This window comes from Sarcophilus harrisii, chromosome 6 (genome assembly GCF_902635505.1).
Source record: "Sarcophilus harrisii chromosome 6, mSarHar1.11, whole genome shotgun sequence".
Taxonomy (NCBI): Eukaryota; Metazoa; Chordata; class Mammalia; order Dasyuromorphia; family Dasyuridae; genus Sarcophilus; species Sarcophilus harrisii.
This window is the reverse complement of record NC_045431.1, coordinates 13,824,804-13,849,124: the sequence shown is the minus strand read 5'-3', so window position 1 is coordinate 13,849,124 and position 24,321 is coordinate 13,824,804. Positions and strand designations below refer to the sequence as shown.

The window sequence follows — 24,321 nt, the reverse complement described above, 5'->3', positions numbered from 1 at the left end:
TTGCCATTTTTATTTTATTGGTTCAACCTACCCATGAGCAATTAATATTTCTGCAGTTGTTTGACCTGTTTTTATTTTTGTGAAAAATGTTTTTTTGAATTGTGTTCATGTGCTCCCTGGGCTTGTCTTGGCAGATAGACTGTCAAGTATTTATATCACATCATAATTTTAAATGGAATTTCTTATTCCTTCTCTTGCTGCTGGAATTTGTGGGTAGCAAATAGAAAGGTTGATGATTTATGTGGATTTATTTTCCATTCTGCAGCTTTGCTGAAGTTATCATTTCAATTAGTTTTTAGATGATTCTTTAGGGTTCTCTAAGTAAATTATCATATCATCTGCCAAGAGTGATAGTTTTCTTTCCTCCTTGCCTGTTTTTATTCTTCATTTTCTTTCTTTATTTTTTTTTCTTTTTTGGTCTTATTTCTACATCTAGCATTTGTGGTACAATATTGTTTCAGTCCTGATTTTATTAGGAAGGCTTAAAGTTTATCTCTGTTACAGGTATTGCTTGCTTTTGGTTTTAGATAAATAACTAAGTATTAAAAAAAAAGATTCAATTTATTCTTATGCTTTGCAGTATGGGGATGAATCTTGTATTTTTTCAAATGTTTTTTCTGCATTACTACATAATCAAATTTTATTTGTTGTTTTTGTTATTGATATTGTTAATTATACTGATAAATTTTCCTAATATTGAACTAGCCCTGCATTCTAATATAAATCCAACCTGGTCATAGTGTATGATCTGTATGATATATTGTTCTAATTTCCTTGCTAGTGTTTTATTTAAAGTTTCTGTGTTAATATTCATTAAGAAAATTAGGTTATTGTTTTCTTTCTCTGTTTTTGCTCTCTCTGGCTTATATATTAAAACCATATTTATATCATATAAAATGGTAGGGCTCTTTCCTTATCTATTTTTTAAAAATAGTCTATGTACTGTTGTAATTAATTGTTCCTTAAATGTTTGGTAGAATTGACTTATAAATCTATCTGGTCTTGGGAATTTTTTCTTAGGCAGATCACTGGCCACTTGTTCAGTTTCTCTTTTGAAGATGGGGTATTTTAAGTATTTTCTCTTCAGCTAATTTGGGTAGTCTATATTTCTGTAAATATACATCCATTTCACTTAGGTTGTCAGTTTTATTCACATATAATTGGATAAAAATTGCTTTAATTTTAAATTTATTGGTAGCGCATTTACTCTTTTAAATATTTGATACTAGCAGTTTGGTTTTCTTTTTGAAAAATAAATTTAACCAAAATTTTATCTATTGTATTTAAATCCCTAAAAGCACCTCTGAGTTTTATTAGCTCAATGTTTTGTTTTGTTTTGTTTTGTTTTTACTTTTAATTTTATCATTCTCTCCTTTGATTTTAAAGATTTCTAGGTTAGTATTTAATTGAGGATTTTGAATTTGTTCTTTTTTCTGTGTTTTTTTTTAATTGTGTGCTCACTTGACTGATCTGCTCTTTCTTTCTTTTATTGAGATATGCTGTCAGAGATTAAAAAAAAATCCTTAATCACTGCTTTGACTACATTACACACACTGTCAGTCTCTTTAATGAAATTATTCAGTGTTTCTAAGATTTGTTCTTTGATCTATTCATTCTTTAGGATTAGATTATTTAGTTTCTAATTAACTTTTAATCTAGTCTTCCATGTCCTTTTTGTTGCATTGTGGTCTGAAAAGAATACATTTAATATTTCTGCTTTTCTGCCTTTGGTTGTGAGGTTTTTAATGTTCCAATTAAAGGTCAGTTTTTATGAAGGTTCCATGTAATTTGAAAGGAACAACATACTTCTTTCTACCCTAGTTCAGTTTCATCCAGAGCTTTCTTATTTCTTAGTTTTTTAAGATTCTATTAATCTCCTTGATTTCTTTCTTACTGGTTTTATAATTAGAATTATCTATTAATAAGAAGGGAAAGTTGAGTTTCCTCATAAGTATAGTTTCATAATTTGTTTTCCCCTGTAATTCATTTAACTTTTCCTCTAAGAATTTGGATGTCATGTCATTTTATACATATATATTCAGAACTGATAATACTTCATTATCCATGGTTCCTTAGAGCAAGATGTAGTTTGCTTCTTATCACTTTTATTTATCTCTATTTTTGCTTTTGCTTTCTCTGAGATCATGATTGCTATCCCCGTCTCTGTTTTTATATTTCAGCTGATGCATAATTGGTTATGTTCCAGCCCCTTATTTAACTCCTTGTGTATCTCCCCATTTCAAGTATGCTTCTTGTAAACAACATACTGTTGGGTTCTTGTTTCTAAATCCATTCTGCTATTTGTTTCCTTTTTTATGAGAGAATTCATCCCATTCACAGTTATGATTATTAGCCGCATTTCCTGTCTCTTATTATTCTTGTCTATTCTGTTTTCTTTTGTTCACTCTTCTCTCTTTTTTTTTTTTTTACCTTGTTCTTCCTCCAAAGTTTGTTTTGCCTCTGCTTACTGCTTTCTTTTATTTGCCCTCCCTTTTTAATTACTCAACTTCTTATTCCCCCTTTTGTCTCCTTCCTGTCCTACTTCCTTATTAGATAAATTGGTTTCTATTACTAATTAAATCTCTCTCTCTCTCTCTCTCTCTCTCTCTCTATATATATATATATATATATATATATATATATATATATTTCCATTCTGAAGCTTTGCTGAAGTTATCATTTCAATTAATTTTTAGATGATTCTTTAGGGTTCTCTAAGTAAATTATCATATCATCTGCCAAGAGTGATAGTTTTCTTTTCTTTATTATTATATTATATTATCTATATTATATATATATATATATATATATATATTCCCCCCTCTTTTAACCAATCAAGATGTAAGGTTCTATCATTGTTTCCCCCTCCATCATTTCTCCCTCTAATGCAAAAGCTCTTCCTTGCACACGACTTTCATATAAGATAATTTACTTTTTTCTTCTTTTTCTTACCCCCCTTTCACAAGACATTCCTCCTTTTCACCTGTTGTTTTTTTTCCCTTTTTTGAAACATAAAACCCTATCCTCCAAAAACTCTTGCTGCTTTAAGTAGAATAAATAGATTAATTAAGCCTGTTAAGCATTTAAATTATAGTTTTTGAGGAATTATTTGACATCGTTCTCTCTGGATTTCATTTCTCACAGAGGAGTAAAGAAGAAATATAGCTTTAAAGAGTTTAGTTACTTCTACTTCCTATCAGCTGAGCATGCCTCCCACAACCCACAGCTCCTGTCCTGGGTTTTTACACAGTATGCGATGCTGGTTAATGTAATAGAGGAGACAAAGAGCACACAAGCTGAAAATACCCACAGGAAGGCTCTGAAAGCTTACGTTCCCTTGATGCAGCCTTGTGTCAATGTGTAAAAGGTTAGCTTCTTTCTATTTTAGGCACTTTTTCATTGGAATGGATCTACTAAAGAAGATTATAAAAAGTTGTCTCTAATGGTCAACAGATTTCATTTTTAAAACATGGAATTTTAAAAATCTAGTTGGAATAAGACAAGTTAAGGAAAATTGAAGCCATGCTATTTCAAGATTATTATAATTCCTTTGTTGAAAACTTTGTTCTTTTTACCTGCACTTTTCTGACCATTTTAGGTTTGGAAAATCTAGGAAAATTTGGGAAATCTTTTTCTTACATTTTCATCTTTCACACAAATAAAGGATTGAAAACTCCTGCCCATTTCAAAGAAAAACTCCAACTACAGCTTTCTTACTCTCAGTGGACTGTTGTCCATCTGAGCTCTGAAGTCAGTAACAACAACAAATATTTATTTAGCAATTGTCATGTGCCTGGAAATACACACAAAAAAAAAAAAAGACAAAACCAGTTCCTGGCCTCAAGGAACATACATTCTGTTTTGAAAATATTCTTTTAACAGCTATGTACATAACAAATTTATTCAGGGCAAATGTGGGTAATATGAGAGGGAAGATACTAACACAGTTAGGAGCTCCAAGAAAGCCCTCCTGAGGAGATGTGTACTTGAGCTGGGTCTTCGGAGCTTTGAAAGGTAGGGGAGATTATGGCAAGCCTGGGGTACAGCCAGGAGTGTTGTGTTCAAGCAAGTGCATCTAGATTAATCAGGTAGGAAGAGGGCAGACCATAAAGAACTTTAAATATCAAACAAAACAATTTTTATTTGGTTCTGTCTAGTTGCATCTCCTGAGGGTGAACATGTACTATATTGCTACTAGTATTTTCATCTCCAAAGTTTTTTCTTGGTGTCATGCTGGGCATTTACCAACTGTGATTCATGTTCCCATGAAGTCCTATTAAGAAGAATGTATTCAATATGATTAAAGCAAATACATGACCATACCTTGATAAAACAGGAGTATGAAATAGATCCAGATGAGCCCCTATATTGTCTTACCCCTAAACTTCCATTGAGAACAATCTCCTTTGGATACAGTCTTGATTTAAAAATAATACTCATAATGAATATATAATGAAACATTCATAGATTAGTGCTGCCCATTATTGCTTAGTATCTATCTATTTACCTATTTATCTTGTTTCCTGAAATAAAAAAAAAAAGGAAGTAGAATCCCTCTTAAGTAAATTTGACAGAAATTATTCTCTTGTTATATTATTTTTAGTACCTGGCAAATAATAGACAATGAATTAATAGATGCTTGCTGACTGTTGTTTATGATTTCCATTTTAAAACAGTCCATGTACTGCAGTGGCTGACGAGGCTTTAGTTTACATTTATCTTAATATTCTCTCATACTTCTATTCAGGAACTTGAACTCAAGCTCCTCACCATTTTCACCTTTCTCCCTTCCTAAACAAGAACAGATGTTTTGTAAAGCTGATCATATTTTAATCATCTTACATTCAAATAATTGCACTTGAAATAACTGTTTTTATAATAAAGCTATTTAGTTAGGGACAGTTAACAGGGAAATTTTTCATCCAGTAGTTTGTTTTAACAATAATAGCTGCTATTTAGATAGTGCTTAACAGACTTTTAAATAGATTATCTCATTTGACCCTCAATACCTAATACTAATTGCTTGGGGAATGGCTAAACAAATTGTGGCATATGAATATTATGGAATATTACTGTGCCGTAAGAAGTGACAAATGTGATAAATACAGAGAGCTTAGAAATATCTGATACTGAGTAAACAGCAAACAACAATGTGAAAATCTGAAAGAGAAAGAATCGGCACACACACAAAATTCAAAATATATTTTGCTAAATTATAAAATTATAAAAAACAAATATGACTTGAAATAAGAGATATGAGAAGATAGATCTAGTCTGCAATTATTATGTATTAGACATATCTCCCTACTTTTTGATGTATTGATTTATCATGTGGTTTTTTCCTTTTCTTTTTTTATTTTTATAAAAGCTATTTGTCACATAAGAGAGTTCTTTGCAAGGACTAAGCTAAGGATATTGGGGAAACCTATGGGAATATTGAAAAAACCAAAATATATCCAAAAAAACTTATTTAAAAGAAAAGAAACTGATCTTATTTGAGACAGATGAATCATTGACTTTTAAAGCTGAAAAGAATCATTCTAGTCTAAACTATGATTTGACAGATAAAGAAACCCAAATCTAGAGAGCCTGAGCAGTTTTTCAACCCAACAAGTTTGTATCAAGCACCTCCTATGTGCAGTGATTATTTCAGGGAAACTGAGTACTCAGCAAACAGGAAATAATTTTTATTCTGAGTTCTTTTTTTTTTTTTTTTAAAACCAAAGAAACACTTTCCAAGAGTCAGATAGCTAATGAGTAGGGACCAGATCTAGACCGCTTATCTCCCACTTGCTTAATGTTCTTTTCATTATTATTGTTGTTCAGCTGTCTGATTCTTCATCAGCCCATTTAAGATTTTCTTGGCAAAGATACTGATGTAGTTTGTCATTTTTTAAAAATTCATTTAATGGAAGAGAAACAAAGAGGATTAAACAGGGTCACATAACTTTGTGTCTGAGGTGAAATTTGAATTCGGGAAGATGAATATTCCTTATTTTAGGCTTGGTTCTTTATATACTGTGGTGCCACCTAGTAATGGTTCAAAATGGTTCCAAAAAGGGAATCATTTTGGGAAGCTCATTAGGGACCAAGAGCCACAGACTTATTTTCCTAAGAATTTTTGAAAACATTTTATCTGTGTAACAAATCAAAGAAACTCAATTGCCGTGAAGATAAGCAAAATTTCAGGATGGGGACAGTAGACAGCTTGCACTGGGAAGCTGGTTGGGTGGCAGGTGCTCATTCTGTACCAGTATCAGATAAGTCTTACGATATGAAAGTGAATACGGGCATCTGTGTTCCCAAACTATGCTTTCTAAATGGATTGTTTCTATCTTGGAACCCATTTTCTCATACCAAAACATATGTTTTATATGGTAGTTAGCTTTCCAAGATGCCTCTTTGATTTGTCTGTTGCAGGAAACAGAGAACTAGGTGGTAGAAGGATGAAGAAAAGGGTCTTGGGTCTTCTCTCTGGATATAGGATTGTCCCTAGGCATATTTTAGAAATCACCATCTTTTCCCCTTATTATTCTTTTACCTCCATCATAAATCCCTTTCTCTCACCCCCTGGTGTCCATAATTAGTGCACTCCTGCTGCCCTAAATATCCACTATGGCACTCTGTCTAGTATTGCCTTAATTCTAAAATGCTACCTTCTTTTCTCCACTTCTCTTACTTTTAACTCAATAAACAGTTTCATTCTTTTACTGGGGACCTTTTAGGAAGAAAGCAAATCTAATACATCTCACCAGCCTATGAAGTACTAGTATTCCTACAAATCTCCAAGTATAATTTGTGTTTTTCGAATATAATTTGGTGGTTGATGCAGACGGATATTTAATTCGTAAAATTCTAAGTAGCAATAGCTGTCAAAAAGTTCATAGTATAAAGGAGGATAGTTTTGAGCAGGGAGGATATAAGTCTATCTGGGAGTCTGCCTTAGGATCAGCTCTTCCAAAGTGTTTCTCTTTTCACAATTTCTTCTCTTCGGCTTTTGAACTGCACTAAGCATTCATGTCTGCTCTAATGGCAGGGATGGGAGGGGGATGACGCCTCTAATATGGAGACTGTTTGTACGTAAGGACATTTCAAAGCCTGGCTTTTAAGTTGCCGATACCTGTATGTTTTGATCACCAGAATTTGAAAAGGAGTAGAAATTAGACTAAAATGAAATGAGATATGAGGCAGATTTTTCTTTTTTGATGATACTTCTAAATTTTTGAATTTGAATTGTTGCACTTAATCCATGGTGCTATTAATGGTTACTTTATATCAGAACTACCTCCCACATCATGGAGTCCAATTTGACTCTCAAAGTAAATTCTGACCCGAATCTGCTTTCAAATTGGAGTTTACTTCCATTTAGGCAACAGTGAATCTGTGTGATTTTTTTTTTTTTTTTTTTTACATTGGGACTACATTTTGGTCTTGTTGGGAGTAAATTGCAAATGTTAATGCATTGGGGAAAAACTAAGAAACATACAAAGACTTGGTCTAGTTAAATAAATTTTGTTCTTTGGGAGAATTTTCAGCTATGCTTTATTATTTGAGGGATAGTGTGAAAATAACATTTTCTTCTTTCTTTCAAACAAAGAAGTTATAAGATTGCACCCAGGTTCAGGAATTAGGGGCTTGAGGTACAGTTGGACTAACTTGCTGTCTTTGAATATGCCTCCTTACCTTAGTGAATCACTATTTCATAGTTCTTCCAGATGAAAAGAAAGAGCTTGAATGCTTTTTATATATCTCAAAAAAAATAATAAAACTTGAAACAAAAAGATGGTTTACTAATTTTTTTAAACATTTTTGGAGAGCTCATATTTCATGCCAGAAATTTTAATGTGTGTTATTATGATAAGTACAGTCTCATTAAATCACACTCTCATTTCAACTGTAGTTTGGGGCTCAAATTGAAACTAAAGGGAAGTACCTTTTAAAGTGTAGATTCAAAGAATGTTAGAGATTTAAGGGCTTTGGAAATCATCTATTTCAAAGACAGCCTTTTCAGATGAGGAAACTGAGCTACAGAAATGTGACTTCAGAAATTAAGTGTCAGAAGCCAAATATCCAGGCCTCCTTACTCCCAACCAGTGCATTTTCTTGCCATTGCATCAGAGCCCCTTTATGTTCCCTTAGCAGATGTCAGGTCAAAATCCAGATTTTAACCCCTCTTTTGTGAGATAGTTTTGCACATGATAAGCATAACACCTTAGATTGTCAGTTTTGGACAAGGTGATTATAACTCAAGAACATCTATATTATTCTTTGTTTTAATACGAAAAAAGTACAGATCTTGAATCCCAAAGGAGAAAAAAAAAAGCTGACTCAGTTTCATAGAGCTATGTTGGAGGAAGGTTTTATCTGAAGATGAGAAATGTGTTGGTAAGGCTTTCTCTAGTCTATTTTTTTTTAATTGCTAGAAGGTACTAAAGCAGTCCACGGACTCCTCTGTTTCTTTCCTCAAAGATACTTCATTCACATTGACTTTACCATAGTTGTTTTGTATGAAATGATATTTGCTTTTAGAGTATTTGAAGGCTCATGGACTTTGTGCCCTGTACCCTGCCATTGTTCAGTTGGCAATCTCAGAATTTTTTGAAGAATTCTTAGAATAGAGCTGGTGTATTCTCAAGGACTGAAATAGCAGTCAGCCATTAAGCATGAAATTAATTGTGACTGATAAAAATAAATATATAAAACATATTCATATATATATATATATATTATATATGTGTATAAATAACTATATATGTATATGTTTAAATGGAAATATGTATATATGTAATTGTGTATCACATATGCAAATAAATACATATAAATGTATCTTATGTAGTTCTACTTTCTTTCATAACTCAAGTGCTCCTGAAAGATGAATTCCCAGAAAAAATAGATTAGTTCATTACCTTTAGTTGGGATGTCACTGGCCAGGAGGTGATGCCTTTGGGTTCCTGGAAATGTGTTATTTTTACAGAGAAGACTTTTCAGGGTTTTTTTGTTTGTTTGTTTGTTTGGTTGGTTTTGTTTTGTTTTTTGCCACTCTTTCAACTTCTGGCAATCCCTATTTCTTTTAACCAGTTTGAACACTTCAAATTTTTTCTGTGTTCAGTTTTACTCATTACTGTATGCTATAATAGAAGCCAATAGAAAATTACATTCTGCCTTAAGAGGCTCTTCTATTGGATTCTCTCTTGTACTTTTTCAACAAATAGGATAGATGGAGATTTGTTTTTAGCATAATAATAGCAAGGCAGTTATTCCTCTTAAATGTGGGTGGGGATTATAGACAAAGCTCAGTCAACAATTTGATATCAGGGCAAAATAAAATGCAGTTTCAAGAACATTAGGGAAGGCCTGTTGCCCAAAACTCTTTAGTTTGACGTTACTACTCTATCAGGCCCCAGTAAAACCCAATGCAGGTATAAAGTTCAATTCTGGGTTCCAAATCTTGTGTAGAATTGGATACTCTTGGTGTTAAGGGAATGATAATTATGTTCAGTTAGTACACAGTCATGACAAAAAGAGAACAAACTTATTTAGTCTGTTCCCAGATGGAAGCAATAGAACCATTGAGCAGAAGTTGAAGAGGTAATTTTATGCTTGATGTAAATTAAAATATCCTAATAACCAGAACTATTGCAAAGAGAAATAGGCTGGTACAATGAGAAATACATTTGGCTCTTCAGTGAGAGAACCCCCGCTTGATTGGGTGCCACTTTGGGTCTGAGTTTCCTTATCTGTAATATGAGTGGGTTGGATTATATGGTCTCCAAGGTCCCTTCCAAATTTAATCTATGATTTTTCTGATTTTCCTTAATCAATGATTATTCCATGAAGCTTACTTCCCCTTCTGGAGATATTGAAACAAATTGTAGAAGACCACTTATCAGGCATGTAAATGTAAGGGCATGCTGGTAGATCTTTAAGAATTGTTTCATTTCCCTTCTTTCCCCTGTCCTCCTCTCCCCCTCCCCCCATAAGCACAACACATTTTAAAGTTAAATCTTGATTTTCTTCTCATAGCTTTCTTAAATTTATATAATCAACAAAATAATAAATGAAGTCCCAATCTGTAGCATTTGCCAATTGCTGGGATATAAACGCTCATTCTGAAGATTTAACAATCAATTTTTTTTTTGCATCTCTAAAATTAAAATTCCATAAAATGTGGAAAATCCAGAAAATCTACATTTGGGAAGAGAGAAATAATCTTAAAACTGCTTCTGTTTGGTCAAATTTATTTGCTAGAGATGTTAATAAGGTGATGTTTTCTCATGGACTGTTTAATAGATTTATTGGGATAGTAAGAGGATTAGGGGCATGAACAACCAGTTTTCTCAGAGGGCTTATTTTCAGAACTAGGTCCAGTATGTGTGCCACAATGTGTGCCACAAGTGACAGTTTATTTTTTCTGTCGTAAAGAATTTTGGCAAAAAAAATGAGATCAAGCCCTACAACGTTTGTAAACATGGGGAAGGAAGTTAGGTAACGAAGAAATGAAATCAAGATTTGTATCTAGGTCCATATTCTATATGACCGAGATCAGATGTCAATAAATATCTACTTTCTTCATTAAGATAAAGTCAGAAAAAAATTGGGAGTGAATAGTCATCAGAGACAAGGACCTTGTACTTGGAAAAAAAAAAAAGAAAACTGAATATTGATTTGAGTAATACTTTAACTCTAATTGTTTTCATGTCTTTTCTCAAATATTAAAAGCATTCTTGAGAACAGGTATTCTCCTCTATGCTTTTCTGGCTCTCCCTTCCCTTCCTATTACCTACACAATCCTAGGCACAAATCAGACTCTTAAGAAACCTTTATTGAATGGAATATGAACACTTAAGAAATTTAATGAAGAGATGTGGAAAAGTACTACAGAGGAATCCTGGGGTACTGGAAATGGAACTATTAACAGTGTACAGAAGGCACAGAGAATAAATGTAATGTAATAGGAATCAGGAAAAGGCAAGATGAGAAAATCAGCAAATACAAATTGCCTTGGATACAATAAACAAATTGTATAGGAAAAAAAAATTCAATCTGAAGGGTTAGCTAAATCCTAAAGAACAATAAGTGAGTCTTGATTGGAAGAAAAAGCTAGTGGTTTTTTGAGAATTTTTTTTTAAATGGTAGAAGCTATTCCAATTAGCATGAGTAAATTACTTGTAATACATTTTTTATTTATAAAACAGCTTTGAGGAGAAAAAGATATGATGGAGTGATTTAAGAATTCTATATTCCCCCAGCTCCCCAAACTCCTGTGAAACTACTTCTTGGTTAATATCATCGTGTGTATTGTTTAAGTTGCTTAATTTGAAAAAAAAAAAAATAAAGCAGTACCAGAATTCAGATGGGCACAGGCCTCTCCACCCCAAAAGAGAAACTCTGCATTGTGATCATCATGCCTGAAAGGTTGCTACAGCATGTTCAGAACTAAATCCTTTTCTATAAAACCTGTACATTGATTTTTATAAGTGATATGATAGACTGTGTATTGATGAGCAGCAGAGTTAAAAAGAAGTATTGGAGGAGACTGTGGTGCTCAGGATGAACTGATAATAATTAATAAACATTGACTTTATTTCTATAGGTCAGATGACTAACATTATTTCACAGTTGACTGAGTTGAAGATAGAGTTAGTGATCTTTGCCCCAAATCTTAATAATTTACTGCAGTTTTATCATTAAGTCTGAATATAATTGGGAAGAAAATTGCAATTTCTTTGGAGATTAAGTCAATGGGATACCATTAATGGCTTGTAAAAATACTTTGCAAAAATCACAGTATTTATCATTTTTTTATTCAAAAAGAGCAGAAATAAGATCTCATCTCCACATCTGTGCCTGCAAACGTGCCAATAATATGTGCTTGGTTATTTTTTAAAAAGGAACCAAAAGGGTGGAATCGTTTTTGAACTGAATAATGATAAACTATCAAAGTGGTTGTATTATCCCAGGATTTACTTGTTGCTTAATGCGGATAGTGTCCAAAAAAAAATTGTATCTGATAGAAAAAGCAAACTATTCTTAGAACTGTTGTTTTTTTTTTCTTTCCCATCTCAGTATATTATTTATTATATTTAGCCATTTTTAAATTTTCAGTACATATTAATAAATCACCATAAATAATTGTTTCTCAGAAAGGCAATAATACTAACCTTAGCAAACTCAATCACCGATACAGCCCAGAATTTCAGATATCTACTATTTTTATTTTTTTTTTTAATTTGGTAAAGTTTCCTTTCTATCATGTCAAGTAAAGCAGTTGCATAAACTCAAAAGGGCCCTGTTTTACTCTAAGTAACACAGCTGTCTCTCAATTTTTCTATATTTTGGAGGAAAGGAAGATGGAGAACATACACACATGATAGTTGGAAGGGGTTAAGGGAAAGCATTTTTCTGTTATGGGAAATATTTTTCAGTGCTGCTCGGTACCCTGAGTTTGTTATGTATTCAGTCTGTAGTGTCATCAGAAAACAGGTGCACCTGCAACAGCCCTCATTGTCTCAGGGACAGGAGCTGGAGAAAGCCCAAGGGGGGGGGGGGGGAGAAAAAAAAAAGTCTTTCTGTTAATAATGTGTTGGTGCTTTCACCTTACTACTGGCCATTCCCATTTGCAAACTCCAACCGGTAGCAGCCAGGTCGGTGGGTTTGGAATAAAGTGTTGATCCAAAAATGCACCCCCAGGCCATTTTGGAGGAAAAGCTCCTTCTTCTGAAGCTGCAGAAAGGATCTGAACAACTCTGGGCAGCTGGATTTGATAACTTGTCTTCCAGGAGATTAGGAAAGAGGTGGAAATAATTAGGAAGGGTGATGCTGTTCGTTTGTGTGGCTCCTGTGCCTCATCTCCTTATATGGAGCAGACCGACCAGCAGCACTGCTTGGAGGCTGGCATTTCATTGGTGCCCAGGAGACAAGTAAATCTTTTTTTTTTTTTTTTTTTACTAGAGATTTTTGGGCATTTTTTGAATCTCTCCAAATGACCAAAAAATAAAAAGAAATCAGAAGTGACCGGTGGGGGCTGGGAGTCAAACAAGCCCAAAGTTCAACCCAGTGGATCAACTTGCCTGATTAATACCACAATATCTATCCCAGCAGTGAAAACGACCAGCCAGAACTTCCGAGACCCCCTCGAAATAGGCGAATAAATGAAGAGAGCGCCCGCTTGGGCCCCCATCACTCACTTCTTCATTTGCACCAAAACAGGGCTCTGTCCCCGATTTAGCTCTGCCCCAAGGCAAGCGCGATTTCCCAAGCTCCTTGGGGATTTTCCTGCCCGTCTAAGCAAGGAGTCCTTTCCTTTCAGGAGGTGTGGCCTTCAAGGCTGCCTTTAAGCTCGGAAGCCTCCCAAAGTCCGATTGCTTTTTTTTTTTTTTTTTTTTTTTTTGTGAAACCTTTTACTTCACCGAGAGCGAGGTCTTGCCTTTGAGTGACGTCACGAGTCTGAGCAGCAGGCTGCACAAGAGAAGGCTGGGTGAGTGACAGCCCAGCCTACTTTTTAATAGCTTTGTCATGTGACTGGCAACAGTAGTAAGACAGGTGCCTTCGCTTCCCTCTCAGTAAGAGGCTAGTTGCCTGCATGAGTGTACGCTCTGTGGATTGTAGTTTTCCAAGCTTTACTGCCGTCATTCAGAAGCTGGATGGCGTGGGACATGTGCAACCAGGACTCTGTATGGAGTGACATAGAGGTGAGCCGGGCTGAGCCGAGCCGAGCCGGGCTGTGTGCACTGCAGACCGTTGTAGCGCCTTAACTTGGACGCAAGTATTCTGGAGAAGGGGAGGTTTTTGGAGGAGGAGAATCAGGAGCCGAGTCAAACCGGGCAGGCGATTTTTGCAAACAAGTCGCAATCTTATCTTAACTCCCCTAAGTTGGCTATTTTAAGGTTCCTCTCGGAGGCCGGGAGCAAATCAAAGCTTAGCTGCCGTCCTCAGGATCTCTTGCAGTTGGAAACTCTGTTCCTGTGCCTTTGGCTCTCTTTCCGGGCAGATGCAATATTTATGCTCTAAGATATTGATAGGAAGCAGTCGCGAGGCTTTCCAGTGGCATTTAGTGGCCTGCTTGGAAAAAGGCCATTCCGAGGTAGAATACGGTGGACGGGAAATGGAAAGGAGTGTTTTCAAATGGAGCTGGCTTTGCACCCCGTTCGGGATTCCCTCTCCTCCCCCTCCCTCCCCCTCCCTCCCCGCCCCCGTTTCCCAGCTGAGCAACTCACCACCACCCCGAGCAGAGTCCTGCTGGGCTGTTGCAGAATCGGTCCCACCGGAATCCCAAGCAGAGATGCTACTTTCTTCTCCTTTATCCGGGTCGTGGCAGGATTGGGGCAAATAAAGCAAAAAAAAAAAAAAAAAAAAGCCTCCCGGGAAGCGCAAGGTTCTCGGGGAATCGTGCAACAAATGGTTAAATCTCCCTGGGCACCCTAGACGCCAGACTGGCAAAAGAGTGGATGCGGGGATTGTGTGTGTGGAATTGCTGCTGCTGCTGCTAATGCTAAGGCTGCTGCCGGTGCCGGTTCCCCCCCCCCCTCCCTTATACCCCCCTCCCCCCTGCCGCCGCCGCTTGTGTAATAATAAATAAATTGTGCTAGGAATCGCCCGCTTGGGCTGGATGCGACTCCCGGGCTTTTGGAGGCAGGGGGAGAGGAAGCAGCTCCCCGCAATGTGCACTGGCTTAGATCTCTTCACGTCTGCACTCGGTGCAGTGGGATGTTAGCTCAAAGTTTGGACAACTTGTGCAACGGGAAACTTTGCGTGCGTTCTGGTGGGCTGCGCCCCCACTCGAGTTAATGACCCGGAGGAAGTCAACCTGTTCACAATGAATTAGAAAAGGAGAGCTCCGACGACTTCCTCTGGGTGACTGGGGGCACATGGGGTAAAAAGGGGAGGATAAAATGTTGCCACGTGATTCAGTTAAATAAGATGTCCATGTGGTGCAGAGATCCACATCTAGAGGGAAAAGCATTTTGCCAGGACGGTCCCAGAAAGAGATTGGCCCATCTAGGGAGACGTGGATTGTTTTCTTAACTCTTTTTTTTTTTTTTTTTTTTGTGGTCCCGTTCTCCAGTGCTGGTGGCTAGCTGTGGCTTTGGGAGATTTTCTTTGTGGAGGAGAATTGTTCTTATTTCGTTTGGTTTTCTTGGTAAAGGGGAATAGATATGGATAATTTATATGTCCTGTGGCTATTATGAGTCAAGGCTGTAAGTGGCTCCAAAGTCCTAATTGTCTCTGAGTAGCTGGAGTATCCTGTGGGCTGTTGACTGGCTTACACTGTGGGTCTCAGCTGCTGTAGCTTCATTTTTCCATCATGTATTATTCCTGATACTGCTAGGAGCTGATTGAGGAACCAGATTATATGGAAATATTGAAGATTTATTTTAATCACTGGAGTTCCTGCAGTCATTTTAAGTAAGCATCAGAAGCGTTTAATTTACAGCAGTGCATTCTCTTAGAGGGGAGAAAAAAAAGGTTAGATTTTAATACTAATTGTCAAATGGATGAGCGGCTGGTTGAAATGGACCAAGTGGTATCTCTGTGGCTCTCCATGGGGCGATATGCCGGAGTCCCGGTGAGCTGACTCTGGGGGTCACCCATAGCAATCGAAAAGCTCGGGAACAGCAGACAGTGTTTAGGCAGCTTTCCTTTTTGGAATCCTTAAGGTTTGCCGTCATCTTCAAACGTATTATGCCCTTTTGCACATAATGACAGCGTCGGTTAATAAAGGCCTAGATCACTGGAGCTCCTTGAGTCCCCGGTGTTCCACAGTTTAATGAAGGTGATGTACAATAAGGTTACAGAGATTGATAGAGACGAGCCACAGGACGCCCATTTCACCAAGCTGTCATTCCCGACTGGGCTGGCTCCCCTGGACCATTGGAAAATGTTTTCAAATCATTTTTTCATTATCATAATTGAAATGCACAAGTCCGATATTTATGCCTCAAAAAAAAAAAATCACCATCGCTGGCATCAAAAAACCCTCCAAAAGATTAATTGAAAATTATGCTCTATTATATCGATTCATTATCATCCATAGAGTTAAGCTAATTTGTCGCCTGCTCTTTAAATAAGGGGGGAAAGGCTTTTGTGTTTGGTTGCTCCTTCACTCTCTTCAATCTCGTTCTGCAATGAAGACTGTATCTGTGAAGTAACTGTTACAGGAGTGGAGGCAATAGAATGCATCTCAGTGATTACGATAAAGTACACCTGTTACAGATGTAGAAGGATACAGTAAATATCAGCATGTCAACTAAGGACAGTTCCAGGATTTAGACTGTTAAATCTGGTACCATTCAAAGGCCAAATATAAATTAATAATGGGAACACTTGCTACTAATGCGTCTCAGATTAGCAGTATAATGCTACATTCAGTAGGATTGATTTTATTATCATGTCAACATTGGTGAAAGCATATGCACTTCACTTCAACTTGAATATATTTTTAAAAGCCACCGATCCTTATGGGTTCTGCTGCACTTCTTGTATTTCTTTTCCCCCTAAACATCTGTCTTTCCTTAGACTATCATTACTTAAAAATGTATCTGCCCAGGCCAGAAGAGTTGTAAACCAATCGGTGTATCCAGTGTAGATATGTTTGTTTTGTTTTGGTCTTAAGTTTGTATTGGTCACCAATGAGAAAGACACTTGAGGATTCTTAAGGCACCATAGCTGAGTTACAGACCTCTGAGCAGAAACTTGTTGCAGATTTCAAGATTTCTTGTTTTTCTCGTGTGTGTGTGTGTGTGTGTAAGTAGACTTCCCAGGTTGAAGAATATCTCTTAAATAAGCCAGTAGAGTTCCTTTGCACCACTAAAGAGGCCCTAGATCATAGCACTCCTGCTCTAGTTTCCTGCATTAGAACTGTTTATTTCTTTCTTTTGGGAAGTTAGGAGGGGTAGGAGGCAGGAATTAAAGAGACTTGCCCACAGGGAGGTATAAAACAGAGGAGATGAAATTCCAGGAACAAATGTGAATGTTTTACTAGAACGAAATGCCTGCTTCAACCATGCCTTACCTTAGTGGTCAATAATATTCATCTGGTGATTAGGAGTAACAGATAATAAGAATGGAAGAAGTAGCCAAAAAGAAAGGAACTGGTTGACGTCTGAGAATTGCCTTTTTTTCGGTCCTACATTTTAACCTGCTGTTTGCATCTATCCCAGTGGCCTGGTGGTCTTATGGAAGAAAGGCAGTCAATTACAAGCCACCCCCAACTCCTTACCAACTGCTGACTCGATTACCAAGTGCCTAGTTCCCAGCGTGTTGCGCACAATCAGACTGCTGCATATGACCCGTGTAATGCAGCCTTCCAGGGATGGCAGAGGTGATCTGGGAAACAAATGTACATTAAACTTATTTCTTCAGAGTCTAGATATCAAGAAGGATATTTTGCTTCATGGCAAATGAAAGATGGCCCGGCATTAGTTTTGCCAAGAGAAGTCACTGCCAGGAGGAAGGGACCTAGAAATTCAGGCGGGTGAGATACTAGCACACCTGGGTCCCCGAAGTCTGAATTTTCTCTCTAGCTTCTCTTTTCTGAATTAAACTATAAAGAGATGAGGAATGCTGAATTCAATGCAGCTGATGTCTTTTTCAAGCACATGGAGAATTATTGTTCAATTGTGATTGACTCTTCCTGATCCCATTGAGGTTTTTCTTGGCAAAGATGCCGAGGGATTGTCATTTACTTCTCCAGTCATTTTACCACTGAGGAAACTGAGGCAAACAGAGTTAAGTAATTTGCCCAGGATCATACAACTAGTAAGTGAGGTCAGATTGGAATTCAGGTTTTTCTGAATCCAGATCTGGTGCTCTACCCATTGCGCCACCATGATTCTGAGATCCGTGACAGTAAATTTTTTATGTGACATCATTAAGGAAATGCTTATTTAGAAAGATTAATTATAGGGGTGACAATACATGATAACCAGTATTTTAAGCAACACAGATGAAGATATTGCATTCTAATTCCTTTTGTTTTTGGTTCTTTTTGGTTTGGGAAGGATTTTGGTCCATTTTAGGTTTACATTTTAGGGAAGTAGCAGCTTTCTCTTTAAAGGAAGCAAGGGATAATATGAAGGGAGAAGACTAGGGTTCAGATCCTGCCTCTGACAGGTACTGGCTTCTTGATCCTGGATGGCAAACTGAACTTCTCAGTGGCCCCAGGTAGCTTTCTAAGAGTGTAAATTGCTCTGAAAAGCCTCAGTTCACTTGGGAAGAAAAAAATCAGGTATGACAGATTTCATGACAATGACAGATATTAATAACAGACATTTTGGTCTTTTTGCACCTTTTTATGTTTTTAAAAATTATTGGAGACCTCTGCCTCCCCCCAAAAAAGCGTTTGTGATGAAAGATATATGAAAACTATATCTATTGCTATTTATTATATTTAAAATAAAAATTCCTTTGTTTTTTTATGAAAATAGACCTCCTGAAGGGTTCCCAGATCACTCTTTGAGAACCACTTGTTCAAGGCAACCAAAGAAGAGCTATTATGATGCTATATATATATATATGTATATATATATACATATAATATTTATATATATGTATATATATATGAATAACCAAAGAGATTCCATGGAATATAATTGTTAAAGACATTAGTATCAAAGGTGTTTTCAGTCTCTTAAACCGGGTCTTTCCTTTGCTTTGAGATGCAGCTGATGGATTATGCACAATGTCCTTGGACAATAAAGAATGGGAGAATATATATGATATTTTTCTAATCATTAAAGATGAAGGTAACTAACTTCTGTGAGTCATTTGAAATAAGCCCGGCTTAATTCCTATCACATGCTCTTTCCGTTTAACAAATTCCTGTAGTTTATGAGTTATTTTTTTCTCTTCCACCTCTACAGTGTGCTGCTCTTGTTGGTGAAGACCAGCCTCTTTGCCCAGATCTCCCAGAACTTGACCTCTCTGAGCTAGACGTGAATGACTTGGATGCAGACGGCTTCCTAGGTGGACTCAAATGGTGTAGTGACCAATCAGAAATCATTTCCAATCAGTACAGCAATGAATCTTCAAATATATTTGAGGTAAAGAAGTCCCTCTTGGGAACTCCACTTTGAATTGTTCTTTTTCTAACCAGCCTTTTAAATAATGCTATTAAGTACTAAAGCTGTAAATCTTACAATTAAAAGTCAATCTTGCACTGATTTCTTTAAAAGACTTTTCATCACCTAAGACAATTTACTTTTTGTGGTTTAAAAACCCAACACAAAACACAATACTTGGAAACAAATGAATGTGTGTATATGTATTTTTTAAATTTTTATTTTTTGAGACTACAAGTACCATATGATGAAATGCTATGGTATTATGAAATAATTGGGGACAGAGAATTAGTGACAAAGGAGAACAAAATCGAAACCTGTTTGTCTTCTTCTTCACACAGAAAGAGACAAACTTGAACATGACATTAACGGATGCCCAGTATAAATTAATATGGAATAATGCACTCCTTTATACCCGAGGCCTTAAATGCCAACTTTATAAAGTGGGTGAACTGTTTGGATTATTTTATTGTCCACATCCCTGGCTCTACTAGATTGCCATATTTATATTGTAGTCGATAAAAAAGGTTCCCTGTTTCTTAATATTGGAAATACCTCAAAAACAGGTTAACTCACTTCCTTTTGAGGTCTCTATACAGTGCCCCACTACTAACTTATCAATCAACTGGTTGATTGCATTCTGAATTCATTAAAAGAATGGCTTTCCACATCTCTTTTCATAGCCCTTTTAGTGTAAGAATTATCTGCCTCGAACAATTGATCAGAAATGAGCTTATGAGTTGCAGTAAAAAGTTTGAGCAGTTTCTGCATTTCAGAAACAGGAATGTATAGGAAAAGCAAAGTTTGAGCCGGGCATTGGAAGAGCCGGGTGTTTGTCCAGGATAGTTATGTAACCATCTGCCTGAAATCTGTATTTCTGGGGCCTAAGTGTCTCCATCTATAAAATGAGAAAGTTAGAATAAATGGTTTTAAGATTTATTTCGATTCAAATATTTGATATATTTAAAAACTGGGTTCAAACGCTGAATTTGCTATTTATGTAGCTATTGTAACCACTAGGTCTCATTCCCCAGATCAGAGAAATTGAGGGAATTGAAACTGGGTGACTTCTATAGTCTCACTTAACTGTCAACGTATTATTCTTTGAATTGTACAAAATCTGCTTTCTTTGGAGTATATTTTATTATTTTGGATGATCTCATCGATTGGTTCCAAACTTTAGTAATCTAGGGAGAGACTTGAATGAAGGTCAATGGATTGGTCAATAAGTTGACTTGATAGGAAATCCAGATTACTTCAAGTTAATAACTATTTATGGATTGAGAAATGAGAGAATGCTTCTGGATGATAGTCACCAATTACAAATCTGTATCAAGCTCTTCTAAATATTGAAATAGGATTGAATCTTCTTTCTCCAAGTTAATTAACTTAAATGTAGAGTAATGAGCTAGAGGGTTTCCTTTTAAAGCAGGAGTTCTTAACATAGGGTCCACAAATCTCCAAAAGTTATGAATAGATTTCCTTGAATTTGAATGGGAAAAATTACATCTTTATTTTTAATTGCTATTCAGTTGAGAAGAATCTTTTATATTTTATAATATATACTTACAAATATATCTGAGAAAGGGGTCCATGGATCACCTCACTGCCAGAGGAGTCAATGACACAAAACCAGCTTAGGACATTTGTTCTAAAAGGCATTTTTGTTTTATGATACTTTCTTCTTGGAGTATTCAGTTCAACAAATGTTACATATCTAGGACATGCAAGGCAATGTATTAGGTATTGGTACAAAAAATGGAAGATGACTATTTTCTCTAGGAAGCATCATTCTACTAGCAAATACAACATATTAATGCCTAAATGATTTATAAGATCAAGTGAGATGGGAGAGAATGCTAAGAACTGGGATTTGAATCCAGAATAGCTCTTTGAGGTGAGTCATAAAGAAAGCTAAGGATTTTACTAGGTGGAAGCGAGAAGGTGGACGATGGAAACTTCTTGTATAATCATTGAGAGCAGTGAATAAAATGTGGAAGCAGAAGATTTAGCAGACCAGTCTGACTGGCTCTTGTCATCTTCCTTTATGTATCACCATCTTCTCTGTCTCCTAGAATCCCTAGCTTCTTTCATGAGGTCTTTCTTGATGTCCCCTCCCCTCTTTGCTATTGATCGTTCCCTCTTGACATTACTGAATTTTGAATATATTTTGAACAAAATTTGTAATTACTAATCTGGGTATATGTCATATCCCCAGCAAAATATAATTTTTCTTTGAAGTTTAGGATTATCTCATATCTTTCCCAGTATCTCTAGCAGTGTCATTAACATAATGTGTACTTACTAAAAAAAGTGAATGGAATTGAATATAGAGTCTCTGAAAATAATTAATATTCAATAAATCCAGAAAGGTAGGTGAGGTCAGTTTCTGAGGCCTTTAAATGCCAAGCTATGGAGTTTACATTTTATCCTAATGACAACAGAGAGAGACACGGAATATATTTAAATAGTGACTTTGTCAAATCTGTACCTTAAGAAGATGATTTTGGAAACTCTGGGGAGGATGACTTGGAGAAAAGAGTGAGTAGAGAAATAGAGATCAATTAAGAAAATTAGGACAATTGCAATACTCCAGGTGAAATGTGAATAGATCTGAATAGGTTTCTCAGCCTCTGAGTAAAGGAAAGGAGAGATATTATGGAAGTATAATCAACAAGACTTGGCACCCTGATTGGGTATTGTGGATGAAGTAGAGAGAAAAGTCAAGGGTAAAATCTAGATTGCTATCCGAAGTAATTAGAATTATGGTTATAGCTTCAACAGAAATAGAAATGTTTGGAGAAAGGGCACATTCAGGTACGGATAATTCAATCTGCTTGGGATAAATTGTTTGATGAGTAAGTATCTAAGAGAGGTGGTTGGTGGAAGTGGCACTTAAAAGAGAGAAGAGACTGGACATAAAAAATTGGGAGTCACCCACTTGGAGATGATATTTGAATCCATGGAATCTGATGGAGTCACAGAGGAAGAGGATATAGAGAAAAATGAAGATCCAGGCCTTGGGAAACATAGTTTGGAGGTAGGGCATGAATAATGATTAAGAAAGGTGTTTAAAAAAGGAGGGGGTGACTTTGCTTAGAAGTTTACCAGGAGGGGAAAGTGGCCCAAATGTTGAGGAATAAAATATTCAGGTGGAAGGGGTGATCAACTTAGTTAAAAGCCGCAGAGATAACAAGGAGAACAAAGATGATAAGAAGCAATCTGACTTGATGCTTGAGCGTATCAATCATCCCAAAGGCATCAGTTCCATATAAGCCAGTCTGTGAGGGCTTGGGAAGTAAGTATATGATAAATAAATAAGATAGTTTTGTGTTGTAGGAGTTTGACTGTGAAAGAGAGAAGAGAGAGGGAGAAAAAAGGAGAGAGGGGGAGAAGATGTGAATGGGTGCAAGGCAAAGTCAAGTGAAGCATTTTTAAGGATTGAAAAGCACTAAGCATGTTGTAGGAATAGAAAAGGAGGTAGTGGTTAAGAACAGACTGTGTTTGTGGGATCAATGAACAAACTCCCAGAGAAGATGGAAGGAAAGGTGATCAATGACACAAGTAGAAAGTTTGATCTTCTGTAGGACAAGGAAGAGCCATCTTTTTGTTAGAGACTGGAACAGAAAAGGAGAAAACGAAAGAGACAATGGACCTTGTGAGGTGTCAACTAGAACTCGCAATGGTTATTATCATTGAAATGTGGGAAGGGAAAAAGGTGAAGAAAACTCTGGAGAATTGTGGTTAGTCATTTTTTCCCAGGCTTCTCACTTGGGTTTTAGAAAGTTCATGTGAGGATTTGGCTGGTTAAAACTGGTAAATTGAACATTCTTCATTCAGTACACTTGTCAGGTTACAGGGCAATTTTAAGTCACGCTGCATTAAATAAACAGTGTGTGTGTGTGTGTGTGTGTGTGTGTGTGTGAGAGAGAGAGAGAGAGAGAGAGAGAGAGAGAGAGAGAGAGACAAAAAGACAGAGAACAGAGACACAGAGACAGAATCAGAGACACAGGGACAAACAGAGAGAGGGAGGGAGAGGACAGAGAAGTAGGAAGGAAGGAAGAGAAGGAGGGAGGGAGGGAGGGAGGAAAGAATTCTTACCTCTATAAAATCTGAATTCTCCAGTGATTGGATAGGACCTCAATAAGCTCTAAATTAAAAGATAGCTGTTGAACATTGGGTGATATTTTTAGATACAATTTGGATCAAAAAAAAAAAAAATAAAAACAGAGCCAATCATCAAACTAAGAGGCTAGCTTTCTTATTCATTAAATTCCCATCTAAGGATATAAAGCTTACTTATATATTTGTGAAATTTTATGTTGATACTATTGGGATCTTTGGCTCTCTAGCTAAAATATCCCTAGATTGATGCTTATTCTCTACAGAGGAAACTCCCTTGCTCCTATATCTCCTATTCAAGATTCAACTGCCAAGAATTTACTGGAAGGGAACTGGGAAGGGAAACAAGTTTGTTTTTCTACATTTCATTCATTTTAAATGAGGCACCAAACATTACTTTTTATAAAACTATGAAGACACCAGGTCATCCAGAGTAAAATCAGATGATAATTAGATTTCTTAAAGTCAAATTTTTAAGAAACAGAGTAGTTTTTAAATAATATTCCTAATACCCAGAATGATATAAAATTGTTTAGGATCCCTAGAGCATTAGAAAGCAGAATTTTGAGTTGGTAAATAATGGTTCTCCTTGAAGAAGAAGCAAACCCTATATATACATATACATATAAATACGGATACACATATATACCCAAATATAGTGCATATATATGTACATATACGGAATATATATGCATATAATATAGATTCAGTATATAACTAGATGTATATGTGTATATATATATATACATATACATATATTGTGAATATATATACATATATGTGGAGCTATATATTACATGCATATATACATATACATGTTTTATATTTACATATCCAAACAGACACATTCCTATACATATATGTATATGTGTATGTGTGTGTGTGTGTATATATATATATATATATATATATATATATATATATAAATATATATACACATAGAAAGAGAAATGCTAATGGCCTAGATCTGAGAGTATCTTACTAAATGCTGTCACTGTCTCTTCCATTGTCTAAATGATAAACATATAGGGTTATTTTGATGCAATTATTTATAGCAATGGTGTAACAAACTTTTGTAAGATTTGACTGTGGCTAATAACTTTTATTCCATGTCTTCTTAGAGTTGCATTCTAGCGATTGA

At 36.0% G+C, this 24,321-nt stretch overlaps 1 protein-coding gene across 9 annotated transcripts in view; it reads left to right on the top strand.

The window, feature by feature from the left end:
* PPARGC1A (PPARG coactivator 1 alpha) overlaps nucleotides 1–24,321 on the top strand; it is a 739,235-nt gene that overhangs the window by 601,854 nt on the left and 113,060 nt on the right. For 8 of the 9 annotated variants that reach the window (XM_031942840.1, XM_031942835.1, XM_031942839.1 and 5 more), the window contains one exon: nucleotides 18,861–19,040. In XM_031942840.1, the coding sequence (XP_031798700.1) occupies nucleotides 18,861–19,040 (180 nt within the window). Of the gene's footprint in view, nucleotides 1–13,027; nucleotides 13,692–18,860; nucleotides 19,041–24,321 lie in introns of those variants that run through there. The other variant, XM_003773348.3, reaches the window with a different exon arrangement.